This window comes from Prorops nasuta, unplaced genomic scaffold (assembly GCF_024137725.1).
Source record: "Prorops nasuta isolate Cenicafe-Biocafe unplaced genomic scaffold, Cenicafe_Pnas_1.2 PNAS00004, whole genome shotgun sequence".
Classification (NCBI taxonomy): Eukaryota; Metazoa; Arthropoda; class Insecta; order Hymenoptera; family Bethylidae; genus Prorops; species Prorops nasuta.
Window position 1 is genome coordinate 1,888,811 of NW_027116801.1, and position 17,826 is coordinate 1,906,636.

General features: G+C 32.4%; 5 protein-coding genes and 1 long non-coding RNA gene across 6 annotated transcripts; 2 read left to right on the forward strand and 4 right to left on the reverse strand.

The window, feature by feature from the left end:
* Positions 1-1,146: 1,146 nt before the first annotated feature.
* On the reverse strand, positions 1,147-3,886 carry LOC136772306 (GILT-like protein 1). The gene is made up of 5 exons (XM_066725197.1): positions 3,567-3,886; positions 2,668-2,829; positions 1,953-2,150; positions 1,493-1,648; positions 1,147-1,425 (listed from the first exon to the last, which is right to left on the reverse strand). Exons 1-5 carry the CDS (start codon positions 3,618-3,620, stop codon positions 1,321-1,323), a joined length of 675 nt encoding a protein of 224 aa, XP_066581294.1. The 5' UTR covers positions 3,621-3,886; the 3' UTR covers positions 1,147-1,320.
* Positions 3,887-4,363: 477 nt separating this feature from the next.
* Positions 4,364-16,554, forward strand: LOC136772308 (uncharacterized). Its single transcript, XR_010822438.1, has 4 exons — positions 4,364-4,381; positions 5,525-5,610; positions 16,206-16,409; positions 16,511-16,554. It is a non-coding gene; the product is annotated as an uncharacterized lncRNA (long non-coding RNA).
* LOC136772307 (cytochrome c oxidase assembly factor 7 homolog) lies at positions 4,770-5,695 on the reverse strand. The gene has a single exon (XM_066725198.1). The coding sequence runs from the start codon at positions 5,341-5,343 to the stop codon at positions 4,918-4,920; it is 426 nt and encodes a 141-aa protein (XP_066581295.1). The 5' UTR covers positions 5,344-5,695; the 3' UTR covers positions 4,770-4,917.
* Positions 6,894-9,477, reverse strand: LOC136773119 (uncharacterized). The gene is made up of 4 exons (XM_066726549.1): positions 9,407-9,477; positions 8,926-9,207; positions 7,568-8,273; positions 6,894-7,249 (listed from the first exon to the last, which is right to left on the reverse strand). The coding sequence occupies exons 1-4, from the start codon at positions 9,475-9,477 to the stop codon at positions 6,938-6,940; spliced, it is 1,371 nt and encodes a 456-aa protein (XP_066582646.1). The 3' UTR covers positions 6,894-6,937.
* On the forward strand, positions 12,177-13,260 carry LOC136772853 (uncharacterized). The gene is made up of 2 exons (XM_066726034.1): positions 12,177-12,506; positions 12,825-13,260. The coding sequence occupies exons 1-2, from the start codon at positions 12,201-12,203 to the stop codon at positions 13,134-13,136; spliced, it is 618 nt and encodes a 205-aa protein (XP_066582131.1). The 5' UTR covers positions 12,177-12,200; the 3' UTR covers positions 13,137-13,260.
* On the reverse strand, positions 15,422-17,702 carry LOC136772305 (gamma-interferon-inducible lysosomal thiol reductase-like). The gene is made up of 5 exons (XM_066725196.1): positions 17,623-17,702; positions 16,536-16,697; positions 16,210-16,431; positions 15,979-16,134; positions 15,422-15,886 (listed from the first exon to the last, which is right to left on the reverse strand). Exons 1-5 carry the CDS (start codon positions 17,674-17,676, stop codon positions 15,770-15,772), a joined length of 711 nt encoding a protein of 236 aa, XP_066581293.1. The 5' UTR covers positions 17,677-17,702; the 3' UTR covers positions 15,422-15,769.
* Between the last annotated feature and the right edge of the window lie 124 nt (positions 17,703-17,826).

Genomic DNA, 17,826 nt, shown 5'->3' on the forward strand with positions numbered 1-17,826 from the left:
TTTTTTTTTTCACTAAATAAAATAATAGTTTAGCATATCTCAGGATTATATATTTTGTATACGTAACAATGTAGTAAACTGTGCTTTAGGACATTTAAAGTGGCGGATTCTCTACATTTGAATATTCTCATTTACCTCTTTTACGTAATTTAACATTTTTAAATTTATTTTGGGATATTTTTGCATTTGGATGATCGATTGATTTTTGCTAAATTTTTACAGATCAATTTAAACTAATTGCTGATTATTATAATTTGATTAGTGTTGGAGAAAATCTGCTGTTAGAAATGGGAAATATACATTTTCTAGTACGTTTCCGACTTGAAAATACAAGTTTGACCATCAAACTCTGGATGAACTACTTTCTTTTCTTCCCCTGTGCTCGCGCCAATGATTGATTTTACTCCTGAACCAATCGATCAAGTCTATTTTATCAAAGCACTGCAAAGTTATTGTCACGAAGATTTTAAAAATTAAAATTCATAATAATCAACTATAATTTATTAATAAATTGTTAAATATATTTCTCAACACGTTTTAACTTACTATGCAATTAAATAAATTCGCGAATCTTTGCTGCTGATAAGCTGTAATGAAAACTATCAATATCAACTGAAAATAATATCAATTTTCTTTAACAGCAATTTTGAATTAAAATAATTTTGCTTTCAATGAGAATTAAGATTTTAGTTTCAAGAAAAACATACATTTTATTCTTTTTCATGAAATAGGTGCAAAATAAAACGTGTATCATTATCAGGAAAACTTGACAAAGAAAATGGCAATTGATATATAATTATATAGGACATCATGAATGATACATTGGACAGATTATGTTTTTCTGATCGTTGCTGGTAAAAATTATCTCGACGTTTGGCTCGTATCGTGGCTGAAAATACGTGACCTAATAGGAGATTGTTAAATAGAAGTAGGCAGAAATAAAAATTCTATATAAGATGATAAACAGTTTGTGCTGAAAAAATGCATTAATATCCCCATAAAACGTTCATTTCACTAAATATATCTGTACACTTTACACTCTTTGCTCAAATACAATTTAGCATTACACGTGGTCGTCTTGTCGCAAGCGAATACCTTCCATTTAAAAAATTATTTCATTTCAGCCAAATAAAAAAACTTGATAAATAAATCATCATATTTTGATAATTATATAATTCTTCCTTTACAATGATAATTTGTACATATTATAAAAAACTGGTGTATTACAATTACATCTACTTTTGCCATCACCCTACAGGTGAAATTAATAACCAGCAAATCACAAGGTCTCTTCTTTACCAAAACTTTTATATCTTTATTTTAATTTGCTGGACAATCGGATGGTCGTCCGTCTTGAGGAAGATTCTTGCAGATCAGGCTGAAGAAATTGCGAAGAGCTGCGTTTTGATTCTCGCGCGAGTATTCCTGGAAATAAAAGAAATATTAAACATTATTCTATTAAAAAAAAAACATTAGCAAAAATATTACTCACCCCGTTGATAACGACTGTTGGAACGAAGGAGATTTGAGGTTGGAGTTCTCGAGTCCGATCGCCGTATTTTGCCAGCAAATCATCACCCTGTGGCCCGTCCAAGCACTGAGTGATTCTCTTCTGAGCCTCTTGGTTAAGGCCAACCGTCTGAGCGCACTGCAAAAATGAATTTCCAAGTTTTCATTCAAAATACATGAAAAAAAAACATCTCAATCGAATTAATAACTCGAAGATTGCACTTTGACGAAAAACCTTCGCGAATTATTAAACAATTTAATTGGCATAAGCCAATCCTCAAGAGGTTTTTATTTGCAAAAGATTAATTGCGATTGTCCGGTGCTGATGCACCGTCCTTCGCAAATCGCTGAATGATTTAATCAATATTTCTCGACTCGTCTTCTTCTTGCAACGTACTTAACGTGTCCTTAAAAAAAATTAATAGCGGGTAATTCCTCGATACCTGCGGTATTGCGGTTGGTGGGTATCTACTGCTCATTGCACAACCGACCAGTTCGACTGCTAATCGTTGTTGGTCAACTGGGTTTTCCAAAGATTGTATCTCGTTGATAGCGCAGGCTTGAGCTTTGTTTCCATGACATTCTTCGGATCCATGCTGACACGAGAAGACCCAGGGACCGGTTTCTTGATCCTTCGTGTGCTATATTCAAATTAGTCAATTAATTTATTGCCTCTTCTCTCACTGTTTCATCATTATTATTATTGTATCTGATCCTTCAAAAATACTCTTCCAATATTTTCCACATTATTTGGCATTCGTACAATTTCAAACAGAAGTATAAAATTAAAATTATTGATTAATTTGTTAAAAAGACTCTTCTTGTATATTAGTTGCTGAAATTGACCTGCGCAGATCGAAGATGAGGCTTCTAATGGAACAATACAATCTCGTGTGTCGTTTTAGCTTTAGAACGTGTCTCGTTCACAGAATTCAACGTCACTGGAGAACCGTGATAACGAAAAAAATGCACGAGGATCAATGAATTCGATGATGAAGCTTCGAGAATTTTTATTAAATTAATTACGTAATTGCAATATTTTCGTTAATTGTTATTTATTCCTATGCAAAAAAATGAGTTAATTTCCCGAGATTTCTTTAACGTAAATTGAAGAAGAAATTATTGTACAGCTGGTAGCATAGGCTACGAGTGGCTTACCGTGGCTTTACCGTAGGGGATGAAGTTGACCTTGACGTAGTCCTTGAGTTTTGGATAGGATGGTGTAAGTTGTCTCTTGATGAAATTCATACTGTCACCGCATAGTGACTCGTAGTAGACGTCCACGGTCACCGGAGATTTCTTTACTTCTACGCCAGCTGCCTGCAACCACGCAAATAATACGTCAGAATACATTAAAGAAATTAAGGGATACGCGACCCTGAGCTACATATCAGGATTCAAGCAAATATCTCGGGTCTGAGCGATCAAATCTCTAGGCATATCAGGATTTCAATTAATCTCGTAGCGTAGCTCGTTGATGAACCATCTTAATTATTTTATAACATTTATAGTCTTAATGAAAATTTAAGAAACAATTACAATACGATCATCGAGGATTTTGTTGAAAAAAGTCTGGCATTGATACAATTGGAAAGATAAGAGGAAATTGCAATTGATAAGATTTGAGTTAACATCACTGCAAATTCTAAAGTTTTATTTTTATATAAAAACTCCTAGTCGCTTTATTGCACACGTATGAGATACTTTGTTTCTATAACAAATTCGCATAATTATAATAAATTCTTTTTCAATAAATTCATTCGTTTAGTCGAATTTACTTTGCAACGTTTTGTAATATTATAGAAAAATTAATAAAATAAATAATAAATTTCATAAGGTTTGTACATGGACGAGGAATATTTTTTATGGAAATAAAACTTTTGCATTTGCAGTGTTTCGATCGATGCAATGAGCAGTGATATTCGTGTCGAGGATATACGTGGGAGTTTAAAATTGGGTGTGAGCATTGTAAACTCGTTTTTAATGGGCGATGAGAAAATCTTAAGGAGAGCGTTGGCTCGCGTGAACGGGAAGGAAAGAGAGAAAAAATTTCTTACCAGAAATGCTTGGCAGCTGATAGCGGCGAGGACGAGAATCAGGCAGCACTTCATGGTGGACTCTGGTGGTCTTCTGGCCAGTGGCAAATATTTCTCGCAGCCTGAAACGTGGCTCCAAGTGCTCGTGGGAGTCGTGGGACAGCGGAGAATGGAGAGATGGCAGTGGAAAATGAATTGGAAGGGGCAGAATTGGTGTCAAGAGGGGGCAGAAATAAAGAATGAGATGTGAGGTAATAAAGAATTATACCGGTAGTTATTATCATATACGTCGTGTAACGCGAGACTCTCGTTAGGTTCTTGAGATCACGAGGGAATGGAGAAAGTAGTTTGAAAAGTATCGAAAGGGCCAAGAACGGAGTTAAAAGGGGATGGGATGTAAAGGTCGAGGTAAGAAGTATTGAACAATTGTACTAATAGATTTTGCAACGAGTATTGTTCGATTCGAGTAGGTTCGTGGTTTGATAGGGGAATGGAGGAAATAATGGAAAATTTTTTTTTTATGAAAATTGATTGATGTTCTATTAAAGAGAAGAAATAGACAAGAGGGTAATGAACAGTTGTTTCAATAATGTTGAGATAATGTGAAGAAAATAGGTCAAATGTAAATATGGCCCAAATTCATTGATTTGGGTCAAAAGCAATCAAATATTTGAAAATCTGTAAGTTTGTGTCAATTAAAGCTCTTGTATATTTTTACCACGCTTGTCTTAAAATATATCTGATAAATTAATAATTTATTATTGTCTTTTATGTTTTTTTCTTTTCATTAGGTTCTGCTTCAGTATAAAGTTGATAAACTTTTTCTTTGTATACACGTAAGTATCATTTTTGCCAAACTTTCATTACTTATCTCAAAACATTTTCTGTTTCATACTTTTACATAAAACTTTATCAATTCGGACCTCTCCTACCTTCCATGCATAACACAAGTTCAACTTCTTATATACACATAACAACTTTTCGTTAATGGAATTTCATTGCGAATGCTTAGAAGAGTTTTACGCGTTTGTAGATGAAACTGACCTGGGTGGAGAAGGGATAGAATAGAGAAAGTTGAGAGCTCGAAAGAGTGGGACTAGATAAATTGAAAAGGCGCAACACCAACGTATTTAACTTTGTGAAATTTCTTTGCCTTCTATATCTTCCTTTTTTTTAATTTAAATTTGTATTAATCTGGCAAAAATATTTTTAATTGCACGAATATTATTCTGGATCCGTTAGAGAAACAGTGACAAATATTTATAATGTTTATTTATTTTTTAAACAATGTACTAATGTTCGAGTTACTCGATGAAATTAATTATAAGAAGTAACATAAAGTTAATATATTATTGCTAGACAAAGCTGATCATTAGCTTTTTTTCTGAAGAAAAATCGTTTCTCGTCTTAACGCTTGAGCTTGTTTCACCAAGTCCATAGCGCGTTCTTTGTATTTCTTAAACATTTTTTTGTCTGTCGGTACGCCGTAACCATCTCTGTACATCACAGCCAGATTTCTACAAGCATACGCATTTCCTAACTCGCAGCAATTTTCGGAAATCTTCAAAGCTTTTTCGGGAGTTGCTTGAATGTGGGGTTCTACGCCATGCAAATAAATTTCTGATAACTGAAAACAACCTCGATCATTATTGAATTCATAACAACATTTCTCAAAAAATTTGACGCCTTCCTTTACTCGTTCTGCTTCATCCTTTACACCATTGTCCCTATCCGATAGAGCAACTACTCCAGCCTGGAAACACCCTGAGTCGTCATTCAATTCGCAGCCTTTTTTCATGTATTGAAATCCAGTAGGCACATCTACTTTGCCAGCTCTACCTATTAACAATTGATAAAAATGTGAAATTAGAGAAAAATATTTGTAGCTTGTGATATTATCTGATTAATAAATTAATTAAATAATCATTTTGTTTAACAACGTTTATCGCGTAAATTTAAAAGAGAATTCAATTGTTCAGAAAGGTCTCGTATCGCCAGTGCAATTTTGCTGCTAGTAGGTGGCGCCATCTAATGGTTGGAATAACGATGATCACTCGATAAGCAGGTTTGTATATACTCATTGTCGCCAGTAGTAATGTCGGTACTGTCGGTAGCCTATCGAATCCTACCGAATAATAATAGTTTCCTTTTTAAAAAAACTCTCAGTTCAATCTCAGGTAAGCGGCGTAGTTACGAACAATTGAAGTTAACATAAATTGTAATAAATTGAGTCGTTCAGCTGAGAATTAAGATTTAACTGAGTTTTTTATTCAAAGGAAAATTAATAATATCGTTATAACTTAACAATGAACGAAATAGATGTCGCTAGAGGTTCAACGGCATTAATTGCAAATTTATCCGAAGAATAACTTTAAAAAACGTTTACTTTTCATTGGACGCGTTCCACCAAAGACTCACAATGCTCGTAATAAATAATACATATCACATCAACTATTATATTATGAGTGTTTTTGGTCTCAAGTGGGTCGCTCCCCTTAATGACAGCTATATTAAGCCTGACAATCCGCTAAAGTGCGAAGTACGCACATTCGCACGAAATGACTATAGAAAAATCGAATGTTTTAACTTTTTGCTACCGTAAACTTTATGTGAAATCTTTTTAGTTCATGCCTTTAAAAAAATATCAACTGAAAATTTGTTTCAATTTGTCATATTCTTTTGGTTTTATATTAATACAGAAATATAATGCAATTTTCATCTAAACTATTCGAACAATTACCCATATGTTTAATTTGCCATAGATACGTAGAAAGTATTTTTATCCTTTTTGTCTACAAACTGTAGCTCCACATTTTGCATATTTTTAATGCTTTACTCCATTGTTGATTCTTTTACTGAAAAATTTGTAATGTAGGTGTTTTTGTTAGAACAGAATCTCTCTATTTCTAAATCTAAAGATAAAGATTGATCAAATTCAGAGTCATTTATCTTTGAGAAAGAATTAATACCGCGACCCGCTACTTACGCTCCACGCGCCGTGTAGCCGCACTTGCGTTACTGATTTTTTAATCATTATAAAATTTTGTACTTTATTGCAACTATACAGAGAGGGATGTGCCATATAGACACTGGGAAAAGTTAGTAAATATTTTTCAACCAATGAACAATTTAGTTTTTAGTGGACATGCAAAGGAACAGTATTTTTGGCATTGCTCTTACATACTTTTATTAGTGTTGATGTGTTCAAATGTAAATCAATTTTTTGAATAAAAAGCACATGTCAGCAGTAGATATAATGTGAATTTTATTTGATAATGATAAAATTAAATACAGCTTACTTTTAGCATTTGTATTGAAAGAAAGAAAGAGAATAAGGATGTAAGAGTATAAAAATATCCGATTCTATCGTTCCAAATGGTTATAAATTATGCTTAAATATTCTTTAGTGTGAGATTTTCCTTATGTTGGATTATATCAAAATCAGTAAAATATAGTATAACCGAAAGGAATTTGTCAAACTCGGAGTTGAGACTATGATCTCCCCTTAGCCTAACTAACCTCTCCAGCACTCTACAAATCATTCCCGCCTGCATTTTTAGTTTATTTACTTCTAAATAGCTTCTTTTCTCATAAGATGCTTGCATAGTCTCATAAATTTCCAAACATTTTTTCAGAAAAGTTGTGTCCGGCATAAAAATCTGGTAGAAATCTATGAACTCGTGGAGGCTGCTCATTTCCCTTTGCTAATTTTTATTGGAAAAACAAGGAAAGTAAATTAATGTTTCTTTTCAATTGAAAAACTCGGCTTATACAAAATATACGTGTCTATATAGATACAGAGGAACTTGTACGTAAAAATTCATTTATCTCCAAAATTATAAAAGATATCAACTTTTTGGTTATAATCCCTCAAAGTAGAAATACCAAAAAGATTGAAAAATATTTGCAGCAACAAAATAATATCTCTTATAGCTTTAGAAAAAAATGCATTATGTGTTGACACTCCAATGCATCTTAGCAGGAACCTTACATATTTTGGTTATGATATAATTAAAACTTACCATTCTTTCAAAACGATGGTCATCTATTATTATACAATTCCCAATTGTTGCCTCGGATATTGACGAGTTTGTTTCTTTCAAGAATTCGCCTCCATGTATAATATCCAAATAAACGTCTTCAGGCTTTGAGTCGTTTTCGCAGCATTCTTTCCACTTGAGAAATATGTGATTAGAGTAAACAGCACATTCACAGCGAAGTCCCAGTCTTCTTCCAGTACTTTCCAAAATTACACTGAGTTCTAACATTTTTGGAACGAATTCGACTCTGCAACCAGACTTACTTACGATAGCATCTGACTCTAGCATCGTAACACGCAATGCTTCTGCGATTTTTCTACCGTCGATGTAATTCCATTGGTTATCTTCAATGACGTTGTCACGCCAAAAGTTCAGTTTTTCCTGAGACACAGAAAAGATCGGATGTTCGGGACACGTTTTATGCAAATTTAACATCGTATTCTTTGCTAAGCTGTTGGATGCTTTTGAGGTTATTCTTTTAAATCCGTATTTTTTGTGCTCTAACCATTCGAGCGCCAGGATACCAAATTTGGATAGAGTTTGCTTTTCTGCAGGAAGACGAATAAGTAATCTCCATTCCCTTGTAAAATAAGTTTCGTTCATATCGTACAAATATGTTTTATGGCATTCTATCATAATTCTGTATAATTCTGCAAGATCTCCATTGCTATTATTCAACCCATGTGATCTGCAAACAACATATTTCAATATAGCATGAAGAAAAACTTTTAAGTTATATTTATTTCACAAGAATATGCATAGTTTGAAACAGCATGCATTGTCATACAACCTAATACATCACGGAAAACTTAATTATAAACATTCAGAATTTCCAACTAAATCCATATGCTAAAATGCTCAGAATTTAGTTCTTAACCAAATATGTGCTAAAAAAAAATAATTTTACCACATACAGATTTTTCCAGATTATTTCGGCCATTAAAATTTCTCGATAGCGATGAATTAAAAAAAATATTTTTTGGCAAAAGTTAGACGATTTAAAATATTTTATTTACTGATGTCATCAGATTTTCCATGAGAGGCATGCTAAATACTAAATAATGTCAACTTCAGTTTTCGAAATGCTGCTCTTGAATAATTTAATGCATATCTTACGAGTTTATTTCGAGTGTTTTCTGAAACTTTCTTTACATATTTTATTTCAGTAGTAATTTTCGAGAAATTTTCCCATTCGAAGAACTTTAGAGAGCCTTTTTGCATATGGTTCATTTATTGGTTTTTACTGTTTTATGTTAATGTAGTAGTCTTTCAATGATTTTTTTAAACGATTATAATTAACCAATATATTTAAAACTAAATTAATAATAAAGTTATCTTACATTTTACTGAAGAATATATGCGTAAATTCTTTTTTAACGAGCTCGAAGATTAATGGCGACACACCGTAGAAAACGGAAATTAATTGACTTAATACTTCAAGAGCGCTGCGTGTGAAAGGTCGTTTTTTTATAATATCAGCCATTATTTGGTTATAACAATTATCAATTACATCTCGTAATTTCTTGATAGACGTTAAGCTGTCCTCCCACACCTTTTTCCAACAAACAATTGTATCATCGCTGTCCGCGTAATCCTCACAAACTTGCTGCATCCATGTCCATCTTTGAAAAAAAGTTTTCACATTATTCATATAAGATTATTCGCATTTAAAATGTAGTTCGACAAATACAAAAATATTATAAAAATATTCTAATCAAAGTGTTTATGAGTTTAAAAATAAAATATTTAGCGTTTATTAAAAATGTATGATTTAGTCATATATCGCGATTGAGCATCTACTTAAAATATTTTAAAACTTACCTGTGAAAACACTTTCGTTTACAAACTGCTTGCTCGTTATTAATTACATAGTACAATTTCTTGCACGTCATTGATAAATTAATTACATCAACAATCGAAATATCTGGGTATTCTAATATTAAACAAATCACTTCTCAGGGTAAGTCTGTTATAGACACGTTCTTTGACATTTTTGTTTTTTCTTATCAGGTGATATTTTGGATATGAATAAAAGGTTCTTATTAGTCTATGACGGCTCTCTTTGATATTTTTAATAATTCGTTCAAATCTTTATCCTTATTCCGTGCATTTCGAAGACGCGCACAACTGCTTGTGAGTCTGAAGAATAAGACGCAGACCTCTGGCGTCCACGCAGTGTTGAAGCCAGTTTGGGGGTGGTTTCACTTAACGGAACTTAAGGTTAGTACGCTCTTGAATGGAATCAATTGTATTACTTTAACCTTCGATACAGTGCTTGGCTTTATCTTCGTCTAGGGTGTTTCCAAAACTAAAATTCGGTCTTTGTTTGGTTTATTGAAACTAACCTGGACCTAAACGAACCCCCGGCCTCCTTTAATTGTCCAGCTCATATAACTGTATAGGTTCGCACATTAAAGTGGGGGGATAGTTTAGACCCTGGTAATCTGTGAAGGTAGCCTGGGTCTAAACTATCCCCCCACTTTAATGTGCGAACCTATACAGTTATATGAGCTGGACAGTTAAAGGAGGTCGGGGGGTTCCTTTAGGTCCAGGTTAGTTTCAATAAAACAAACAAAGACCGAATTTTAGTTTTGGAACTCCCTAGACGAAGATAAAGCCAAGCACTGTATCGAAGGTTAAAGTAATACAATTGATTCCATTCAAGAGCGTACTAACCTTAAGTTCCGTTAAGTGAAACCACCCCCAAACTGGCTTCAACACTACGTGGACGCCAGAGGTCTGCGTCTTATTCTTCAGACTCACATGCAGTTGTGCGCGTCTTCGAAGTGCACGGAATAAGGATAAATATTTGAACGAATTATTAAAAATATCAAAGAGAGCCGTCATAGATTAATAAGAACCTTTTATTCACACCCAAAATATCACCTGATAAGAAAAAACAAAAATGTCAAAGAACGTGTCTATAACAGACTTACCCTGTGAAGTGATTTGTTTAATATTAGAATACCCAGATATTTCGATTGTTGATGTAATTAATTTATCAATGACGTGCAAGAAATTGTACTATGTAATTAATAACGAGCAAGCAGTTTGTAAACGAAAGTGTTTTCACAGGTAAGTTTTAAAATATTTTAAGTAGTTACTCAATCGCGATATAGGACTAAATCATACATTTTTAATAAACGCTATAAATATTTTAGTTTAAAACTCATAAACACTTTGTTCAGAATATTTTTATAATATTTTTGTATTGGTCGAACTACATTTTAAATGCGAATAATCTTATATGAATAATTTGAAAACTTCTTTTCAAAGATGGACATGGATGCAGCAAGTTTGTGAGGATTACGCGGACAGCGATGATACAATTGTTTGTTGGAAAAAGGTGTGGGAGGACTGCTTAACGTCAATCAAGAAATTACGAGATTTAATTGATAATTGTTATAACCAAATAATGGCTGATATTACATGGTATAAAAGACCTTTCACACGCAGCGCTTTTAAAGTATTAAGTCATTTAATTCCCGTTTTCGGCAATGTGTACCCATTAATCTTCGAGCTCGTTAAAAGAGAATTTACGCATATATTCTTCAGTAAAATGTAAGATAACTTTATTATTAATTTAGTTTTAAATATATTGGTTAATTATAATCGTTTAAAAAAATCATTGAAAGACTACTACATTAACATAAAACAGTAAACAGCAATAAATGAACCATATGCAAAAAAGCTCTCTAAAGTTCTTCGAATGGGAAAATTTCTCTAAAAATACTAGTGAAATAAAATATGTAAAGAAAGTTTCAGAAAACACTCGAAATAAATTCGTACGATATGCTTTAAATTATTCCAGAACAGCATTTCGAAAACTCAAGTTGACATTATTTAGTATTTAGCAAGCCTCTCATGGAGAAACTGATGACATCAGTAAATAGAATATTTTAAATCTTCTAACTTTTGCCCAAAAAATTTATTTTTAATTCATCGCTATCGAGAAATTTTAATGGCTGAAATATTCTTGAAAAAACTGTATGTGGTAAAATTATCTTTTTTTTTAACACATATTTGGTTAAGAACTAAAGTCTGAGCATTTTAGTATATGGATTTAGTTGGAAATTCTGAATGTTTAAAATTAAGTTTTCCGTGATATATTAGGTTGTATGACAATGCATGCTGTTTCAAACTATGCATATTCTTGTGAAATAAATATAACTTAAAAGTTTTTCTTCATGCTATATTGAAATATGTTGTTTGCAGATCACATGGGTTGAATAATAGCAATGGAGATCTTGCAGAATTATACAGAATTATGATAGAATGCCATAAAACATATTTGTACGATATGAACGAAACTTATTTTACAAGGGAATGGAGATCACTTTTTCATCTTCCTGCAGAAAAGCAAACTTTATCCAAATTTGGTATCCTAGCACTCGAATGGTTAGAGCACAAAACATACGGATTTAAAAGAATAACCTCAAAAGCATCCAACAGCTTAGTAAAGAGTACGATGATAAATTTGCATAAAACGTGTCCCGAACATCCGATCTTTTCTGTGTCTCAGGAAAAACTGAACTTTTGGCGTGACAACGTCATTGAGGATAACCAATGGAATTACATCGACGGTAGAAAAATCGCAGAAGCATTGCGTGTTACGATGCTAGAGTCAGATGCTATCGTAAGTAAGTCTGGTTGCAGAGTCGAATTCGTTCCAAGAATGTTAGAACTCAGTGTAATTTTGGAAAGCACTGGAAGAAGACTGGGACTTCGCTGTGAATGTGCTGTTTACTCTAATCACATATTTCTCAAGTGGAAAGAATGCTGCGATAACGACTCAAAGCCTGAAGACGTTTATTTGGATATTATACATGGAGGCGAATTCTTGAAAGAAACAAACTCGTCAATATCCGAGGCAACAATTGGGAATTCTATAATAATAGATGACGATCGTTTTGAAAGAATGGTAAGTTTTAATTATATCATAGCCAAAATATGTAAGGTTCCTGCTAAGATGCATTGGAGGGTCAACACAATGCTTTTTTTTCTAAAGCTTTAAGAGATACTATTTTGTTGTTGCAAATATTTTGTAATTTTCTTGCTACTTCTATTTTGAGTGATTATAACCAAAAGTTGATATCTTTTATAATTTTTGAGATAAATGAATTTTTACGTACAAGTTCCTCTGTATCTATATAGCAGACACGTATATTTTGTATACGACGAGTTTTTCAATTGAAGAGAAACATTAATTTACTTTCCTTATTTTCCCAATAAAAATTAGCAAAGGGAAATGAGCAGCCTCCACGAGTTCATAGATTTTTTCCTGATTTCACATTCCGGCCCAACTTTTCTGAAAGAATTAATGGAAATTTATGAGACTATGCAAGCATCTTATGATAAAAGAAGCTATTTGGAAGTAACTAAACTAAAAATGCAGGCGGCAATGATTTGTAGAGTGCTGAAGAGGTTAGTTAGGCTAAAGGGAGATAATAGTCTCAGCTCCGAGTTTGACAAATTCGCTTGGGTAACAGGATATTTTACTAATTTTAATATGATCCAATATAACGAAAATCTCAATCTAATGAATATTTAAGCATAATTTATAACTATTTGGAACGATAGAATCGGATATTTTTATACTCTTACATCCTTATTCTCTTTCTTTCCTTCAATACAAATGCTAAAAGCAAGCTGTATTTAATTTTATCATTGTCAAATAAAATTCATTATATCTACTGCTGACATGTCCTTTTTTTATTCAAAAAATTGATTTATATTTGAACACATCAACAGTAATAAAAGTATGTAAGAGCAATGCCAAAAATACTGTTCCTTTGCATGTCCACTAAAAACTAAATTGTTCATTGGATGAAAAATATTTACTAACTTTTCCCAGTGTCCATATGGCACATCCCTCTCTGTATAGTTGCAATAAAGTACAAGGTTTTATAATGATTAAAAAATCAGTAACGCAAGTGCGGCTACACGGCGCGTGGAGCGTGAGTAGCGGGTCGCGGTATTAATTCTTTCTCAAAGATAAATGACTCTGAATTTGATCAATCTTTATCTTTGGATTTAGAAATAGAGAGATCCTGTTCTAACTAAAACACCTAGATTACTAATTTTTCAGTAAAAGAATCAATAATGGAGTAAAGCATTAAAAATATGCAAATTGTGGAGCTACAGTTTGTAGACAAAAATTATAAAAATACTTTCTACGTATCTATGGCAAATTAAACATATGGGTAATGGTTCGAATATTTTAGATGAAAATTGCATTATATTTCTGTATTAATATAAAACCAAAAGAATATGACAAATTGAAACAAATTTTCATTTGATATTTTTTTAAAGGCATGAACTAAAAAGATTTCACATAAAGTTTACGGTAGCATAAAGTTAAAACATTCGATTTTTCTATAGTCATTTCGTGCGAATGTGCGTACTTCGCACTTTAGCGGATTGTCAGGCTTAATATAGCTGTCATTAAGGGGAGCGACCCACTTGAGACCAAAAACACTCATAATATAAGAGTTGATGTGATATGTATTATTTATTACGAGCATTGTGAGTCTCTGGTGGAACGCGTCCAATGAAAAGTAAACGTTTTTTAGAGTTATTCTTCGAATAAATTTGCTATTAATGCCGTTGAACCTCTAGCGACATCTATTTCGGTCATTGTTAAGTTATAACGATATTCTTCGTTTTCCTTTGAATAAAAAACTCAGTTAAATCTTAATTCTCAGCTGAACGACTCAATTTACTACAATTTATGTTAACTTCAATTGTTTGTAACTACGCCGCTTACCTGAGATTGAACTGAGAGTTTCTTTTAAAAAGGAAAGCTATTATTATTCGGTAGGATTCGATAGGCTACCGACAGTACCGACATTACTACTGGCGACAATCATCGCTGACTCTGTGTTACAGAATCGCACTTAGCGATTTCTGTCGATAACTGCTGGGCTTAACAATACCGAAAGTTGTCGCTAAGAGTTACAGAATCCTACTACAGATATAGGGAACTAGGGCCGGTATTCATAGTCGTTGCTTATATTTAAGTCTGACTTAAAGTATCGATTCTCCTTTTTCACCTAACAGTAATAGAAAAAGATAACCTATGCTTAAGTCGGTCTTAAATATAAGCAACGACTATGAATACCAGCCTAGCAGTCTATTGTTATATAATCAAAGCCATAGGGCAAATTAAGGGCTCGAGCCTCGTTTAATTGGTTTTTAAAATCGTTTTTTTTTTTTTCATAAATGGATAGTATATAGCCTAAGGGATATTACACCTTTAAAATATTACATTAAAATTCATACTTAGAACGTAGTTATAGAGATTTTTGTAGTTGTGCGTCATGCAATAATATTGGTCGAATAGTGTACTGCTTCGCTAGAAACAAGAGCTTCTATTTCTATCATTTTCGTTAATGTAAAAAAAAAAGTAACGTTTATATCGTTTAGGGCCGAAACTGGTTAATCAAACTTTTCTAATAATACGTTACTATAATTTGTAGAAAATTATAACGATCATCCATCGACAACATCAGTGTTAGATTAATTATAAGTACTTTTAACAACTTTTTAAAAATGACAACAATAATATTGATAACAAATAACAGTTACAGGACACGTAGCAGTAAAATTTGTGAGAGTCTCGTACGGTGTAAGACCTAAATATCCAAACAGGTACAAACGCGCGCACGTGCATAATTAAATTTAAAAATACTAACTACTTTCCATTGTTTTCTCAAATTTATACTTTTCTCGTCTTGTGACATTTCGAAGTAAAAGTGAATTGCTTTTTGTCGGATCAGGAAATGAATACAATTTTATATGTTTCAAATTAAAATATATCCTCAATTTATTGTTTATTAATTTATTCCGTTTCCATTCTGCTCTGAATATCATTTTAAATTTACAAATCTAAAAACTGTTCCGGTAAACGAGGATGAGCAAGGAATACTCATAAAAATTAAACATATTTTAAGTAGAATTGTTCAGTCTTTTTCAAGTTTTAGCAAAATACATCACCATCTTGCACAGTGCCCCCCTTCATAGAGACCACATTTCCTTATAATGTTTAATAGTGAATTTTTTTACAATCAAAACTTGAATTTATTCAATGATGAATATTTTCAAGGTGGAAGAGATTATCGTGGATTGTTTTATTTTTCCTTCACAACAATATTCGCGTTGACATCTTTGGGCAATCTGATTGCTTTAGCTCTTTTCTTGGTAGTCATAACATTTGGATGGACGATAGCGACTCGTTAAACTTTTACAGATTAAATGGAAAAAATTTTTACGCCCAATGATATGATTTTCCCTCGAGTAAGTCTAGAAATGTGCCAGGTATATAAAGTAAATTTCAATTGTTTTCAAAGTAAAATATTATATATATGTATATTAGATTGACTAATCTTACTCACCTCATTAACAACGATTGTTGGATTCAAAATAATCGTTGGTCTCAGAATACGCATTTCATTGTTAAATTTGCTAAGCAAAAATTTCCCCAAATCGGATTCCACGCAAAAGGAGATACCTTCTACATTAGGATGTTTCAAACCCATTATATATGCACACTGCGAAAATTTTTTAGATGAACTTATTTCACTTAAAAATTAGTCATAATTATCCTTTAATTAATTTCTAGGTACCTGGTATAGTATGTCATCTGTATAATTAGCGACAATCAAGCATTGAAGATATCGAATGAATGATGGTATCTCGTCAGATCTTTCGTCTTGTAGAGAATTCAACTGTGCAATGGTGCAAGCATGAAGCTCGCCTTCGGAACAATCCGAGAGGCCGATTGGACATTGAAATTCCGAATTATCCTTTCTCTCAGGACACAGAGGTTTCTTTTGCTCTTCGACGTACTATAAATTAAAACATAAAATAAATACACTTTTGCAAATGTATATTCAAAGCTTATTAATTCACGTGAATCTCTTCTAGGAGTAGATATTTTTTCTCTCATTACCAAGGGCTCTTGATAGGGGACGAGCTCGTGTCTGACAATGTCCGTGACATAAGAATAGAAGGGTAGAAGTTGATTTTCGAAGAAATACAGACTCTTATCACTATTTATCTCGTAATAGATATGTATTGTCAAAGAAGGTTCCGCTACTTTTTCATTGGCTGACTGTAAATATGCAAAAAATTCATTAAAATATAGTATAGGAAAGACAAAATTAGAATAAATTAAGTTAATCAAGAGATATAAGTATTTTGATGGCAAGTACATATAAAAGTAGATAAAGACATGTCTATATATGTATATGTATATCGCTGTCGAGGCATTGCTGTCTTATACAGTAAGTTTGGTGGTTCCAATTTTCAAACCGATTTGTCTCCGTGAATGATCCATTGTCATTATTTAAGAAAAGCTTTTTTTAATATGGTTTTGCAAAAGCTTTCATTTAAGATCAAAAACATCGAAATCGGTATATATATGTATATATATATATACCAAAATATTTTGAATCTTCTCTTTCATAATCTTCTTCTTCTCCAGCCACAATGTACGTCTCGAACTGAAGTTGGTCGCTTGTCATATATAGCTTAGTAAACGTAAACATAAATATAACTACACACGAAACGTAAGTTTATGCATGGTTAATGCCATTACATACAACGTATCAGGCAAGCAACTTTTTCGTGCTACTATTATTTTTTCAAAGTTTTAACTTTTGCAACGATAAAAGTATATACTTGCCTAAAATTTGGATTTCACTGATTGCTTTAATTGGAATATTTTACTATATTATTTACGCTAGATGATTTATGTACTTGCCATTTTTCTTTTACAAGCGAAGCTTGTTTTTTGTAGAATAACATTTGGCTATTGTGGAAGTATTTTTCTTGTATGTCTGTGTGTGAATAATATATAAATAGTTTTAATACTTAGTTGTATCATGATTCGAGTGATTTTGATTATCCTAATGGAAACTTGTACATATTTTAATCAGTTATATTCAATTCATGATAAACAATATTCATCAATAACGTTACTGAAGTGGTTGTAAAATTAAACAATGAACTAGAGGCAAAGAGGAGAAATTTGTTACCAGTAATATTAAGCAGCTGATAATTCCGAGTGAAGCGATCAAGTGAGACTTCATGGTAGATTCGATAGGTGACGAGTGTTCTATCTGGAAGAATATGGTTTTTTCTCTACAATTTTGCTCAATAAGTAAGTGGCTGAATAAGACATTGAAAAATAGCGATAAGTGTATAGATAATAATTATATTCAAAGTATTAAATAATCGTC